This window comes from Galeopterus variegatus, unplaced genomic scaffold (assembly GCF_000696425.1).
Source record: "Galeopterus variegatus unplaced genomic scaffold, G_variegatus-3.0.2 Scaffold376, whole genome shotgun sequence".
Classification (NCBI taxonomy): Eukaryota; Metazoa; Chordata; class Mammalia; order Dermoptera; family Cynocephalidae; genus Galeopterus; species Galeopterus variegatus.
The window spans coordinates 325904-329901 of record NW_007726487.1 but is presented as its reverse complement, the minus strand read 5'-3'; the positions used below and the strand labels follow the sequence as shown (position 1 = coordinate 329901).

The window sequence follows — 3998 nt, the reverse complement described above, 5'->3', positions numbered from 1 at the left end:
AGGGAAATGAAGTAACTAGGCCAAGGTCCCACAGCTGGTAAATGGAAGAACCAGCATTGGGACCCAGGTCTATTTGCCTCCAAGGGTGGACTCAACCACTGGACTATCTCCTCCTCCAGACTCTTCCCAACAGAGTAAAAGAAACTATTTTCTCATCTCTAATCAACAGTGACAGGGTTAGAGAAGGATAGGGATGAGGTTGGGGATTTGAGCCTCTTATTACCCAGATCATCAGCTTTTGGATAAGGGAGTTTTGAGTACTTGGTCCTGTCTAATCTTTAATGAGACTCATTGGGAGGGAGCTGTTCTGATTTGCTTACCAGTTTGCACATAATTAAAATGAGGCCCTAGGGGCCAAAGGGAGTCCTTGGGGTCTGTGGCTGAGCAGTGGCTCTGAGGTAAGGTTGTCAGATAAAATATACAATGACCAGTTCAATTTGAATTTCAGATAAACGATAATTTTTTTTTTTTTTTAAAGATGACCAGTAAGGGAATCATAACCTTCGGCTTGGTGTTGTCAGCAGCACGCTCAGCCAGTGAGCGAACCAGCCATCCCTATATAGGATCCAAACCCATGGTCTTGGTGTTATCAGCACCACACTCTCCCGAGTAAGCCACAGGCCGGCCCTAACAATAAATAATTTTTTTAAGTATTAGTATCCTAAATACTGCCCTAGGCTCCTCTTTCTGGCTGGGGTCCTAGTACATGGGAGCTCGGGTGGAGATGGGGTTGCTGCCTCATTTTTCACTTGGGCCTCTGGCCCCTCTATGAAGTTGTGTCTATGGGGGCAGGAGGTGGGGACTGACCTCTGGAGACTGCAGCTGCTGTGTCCACTGGACAAGGTAGGGGCTTACGCTGTTTTCTTTGTGGAGCCTCAGTTTCTTTGTAAAATGAGAGTGGTAGACATGGATGTAATCAGAGTGGTCACTTTGCACACCTCTAAGGAATGGGGTAGTGTTCCCTCTACTCATTTTCTGGGGAGCTGTAGGGTCTCCCAGGTAGGGGCAGAGCACACAGCAAATGATTGGAATTTCCTCTTTGTCTTGGCTGGGATCCCCAGACCTGATAGCCCCAAGCCTCTTCTTGGTGATTCTTGTGACACTCCTGGACAATTGCAGTAGCAGTTCTGCCCAGCCAACAGGAGAGCAGGAGTGGATATGGGACAGCTGGCCTCACCTACCAGCCCCAGGAAGTTACAGGAGGAAGCACAGGAGTTGTGGGGTGGAACCAGAGTGAAGATGGGCTGATGGTAGCACCTGGGTAAGATGAGCCTAGAAAGAAGTGCTGGGAGATAAAGGGTTGTAGAAGAAGGGGAGGGATAGAAGGGGGAGAGGAGCAGCTTGAGGCCCAGAGGATTTAGCGTTGTTGACTGTCCTACCCCAGGGAGTAGGCATGCTTGGGGGCCGGGGCAGGTAGAGCATACCTAAGTCCTGGGGCCAGGGCTGGGCTGCTCTTGCCCTTTCTCTGCTGCTGGGAAGCCCCACAAGTGTGACTCCTCACCTTTTTGGATGGGGGCTTCTTTCTCAGGCACCCCACTGGGGAGGGGGGAACATGCAGTGCAAGGCAGGACAGAGTCCAGAGATATTCTACCAAAGATTCCAAAAAACCTGTTTCTAATGATTCAGGACCAATGTGCCAGAACCAAGTTGGGTGTGTGGGCCTGGATTATGTGTGGCTTTGTTCTTGCATATGCATAGGTGTGAAAGAGTTGGCTGTGAGGAGTGGTACCTAACACACAGGTGTACATACCTGTGTATCTGGTATACGCGGGTAATGCCTGTCCTGCGAAATGTGTCAACAAGCACACTTGAAATGTGTACAGTCCAGAAAACCCCTTCCCCTTCTCAGGGTGGGGATCTGAGGGTGCCTGCAGGTGTATGGCTGTGTGTGTGTTTTGGCGAGGTCGGGGGTGTTGGCAGGGGTAGAGGAGCCTGCAGGAGTTACAGGGTGAAGATTCTAGGAGGGGGGTGGCTGTTGGACAGGCCCTGTATGTCTCCTGCTCTGCTTCCCCAGTCTCCTGGGCCTTGGCTTCTCCAAAGCCCCTCCTTGATGCCCCTCACTCCCATCACCAGCCCAGGGCCCCAGGCTGAGTTTCCGAAGGGAGCAGTGCCATCTGGTGGCAAGCTGAGGCAGTGCCAGGAGTGGGTGAGCTGGGCCTTGGGTTCCCACAAGGTCTCTGCCTTTTCAGCCAGTGTGGACTGGCTGAAACATGTACAGAGGGAAGATATTTAAGGCTCAAACACTCCAACCCCGTGCATTTTTGGCTCATGGCCCAGGGAGGCATGGCAAGAAAGTCGCCTGAAAGAGTGTTGGAGGAAAGGCATAGACAGGTTATGATCCCAGACTCTGAACCCATAAACCTGGGCTCTATTCCTTGACACGTCTCTGCATTCAGATTGCTCATCTGTAAAGGTGGCTCACCATACCTACTCTGTGGATAGAGTGTGGCAAAAACTCTTGGCTCACAGTCAAAGTAAATGATAGTGGCTATTACTGATACAGGCAACGTTGCAGAGCACAGAGAAGAAAGTTGTATGTTGTGGCAGGAGCAGGAGAAATGGTTACAGAGAGGTGACATGTCTGCGGCTCTGATACGACACATTCTAGAATCTGTGCCTTGACCAGCTGCTCTAAGTTACACAATTAAGTGAAAGTGGGAGGTCTCTTTTCTGGAAAGAGGGCAGTGGAATCCAGTAGGGAATGGCATCAAGAGACCCAGCATTTAGGCTTCTTACTAAGCTGTGGAAACTGAGCATGACAGCAGGCTCTCTGTCCTGTGTTGCCATGTGAAAGTATCGGCTGTGAGAACTCCATGGAAATGCACAGAAACTTGCTCAGGACTCCCAGAGAAGTAATGAACTGTGTCAGGCCTTGAAGGATGGGTAGGATCTTGTTAGGTTGAGATTCTGATCAACTGCGGAGTCATGTTTATTTTCATGCCCCCACAAAGGGATCCCTGGGTCAGAGTCGGGAGTCTTATGGTTCTCCTGTTAATTGGTTGTGTGACGTTAGGCAACTCACTCACTTTCTCGGGGCCTCCCTTTTCCCAATTGCAAAATAAAGGAATTGAATTAGGTGACCTCTGAGGTCAGTCTTGCTTTAACCTAAGGGCTTTTGGTTTTTCATTTTTCTGCCTCACATATAATACCTGGCAATAACTACCTATTGTTTCTAAAGGCTAGGTTTTGAACAGAAAGACAAAGAAAAACCAGTGCTTTCTGTTTAACGAGTGCTGTGATTTCTGATACACTTGTGGAAAATATTTTCTTAGATCCTGGTATATTTAAGTATGATTGGGCAAATGAGAAAATAAAACAGAGGCTCTCTGCTGACACATAGGGTAGAATAAGGTACTGAAAAGGAATCAGGCGGTTGGTTACAGCTCTGTCTTGGATCAGGTTACTCACTTTTCGTTTCCACCTTCCGAAGTAGCCAATGAGTACACAGCAGTTTACGTTTTTCCAAAAAACCTACAAATCCCGGAAGTCAGTGCGCGGAGCGAAGTGCTCACGCGCCAATCACTACTTTGGTGGGCTCCGCCCCTAGACAGAACTTCATTTCCCACGCATCCCCGGGGCTTTTCGCTTTTCCTTCGCTCGCGCCCGGCGTTCTCTTCCCGCCCCCTGCTCACGATCCTCGCGCCAAGTCGGCGCGCGCGCGCGCGGTACGTAGCACTCGAGTGACGCATAATATGTGAGCCGCTCTGGAGCCGTGGTCGCGCTATGTGTGTGTGTGTGTATGTGTGTGTGAGTGAGTGAGGGAGAGTGAGTGCGGGACCTAAAGCGGTGTGTATGAACTGTGGCCACTGGCGGGGTCAGGGGGTGAGCGGCGGAGCCGCCCGGGAAGGTGAGTAGGGAAAGGACGGAGACGGCTTTGCGGGAGGGGCGCGAGGAGACAGGGAGCGCGGCCGGCCGGGCGAGAGAGTGGGCGCCGGGCTGGGGGAGGGGAGGCACCTGCTTGGGCCGTCGGCGGGGAGGGGGCGGGCCGGGCCGCTCCG

The 3998-nt window shown here is 51.3% G+C and overlaps 1 protein-coding gene across 3 annotated transcripts in view; it reads left to right on the top strand.

Annotated features, from left to right (window-relative positions):
- Nucleotides 1–3636: 3636 nt before the first annotated feature.
- Nucleotides 3637–3998, top strand: part of VPRBP (Vpr (HIV-1) binding protein) — a 76134-nt gene continuing 75772 nt past the window's right edge. For 2 of the 3 annotated variants that reach the window (XM_008568121.1, XM_008568124.1), the window contains exon 1: nt 3739–3847. In XM_008568121.1, coding sequence (XP_008566343.1) covers nt 3793–3847 — 55 coding nt within the window. In that variant the 5' untranslated portion in view covers nt 3739–3792. Of the gene's footprint in view, nt 3666–3738; nt 3848–3998 lie in introns of those variants that run through there. The other variant, XM_008568122.1, reaches the window with a different exon arrangement.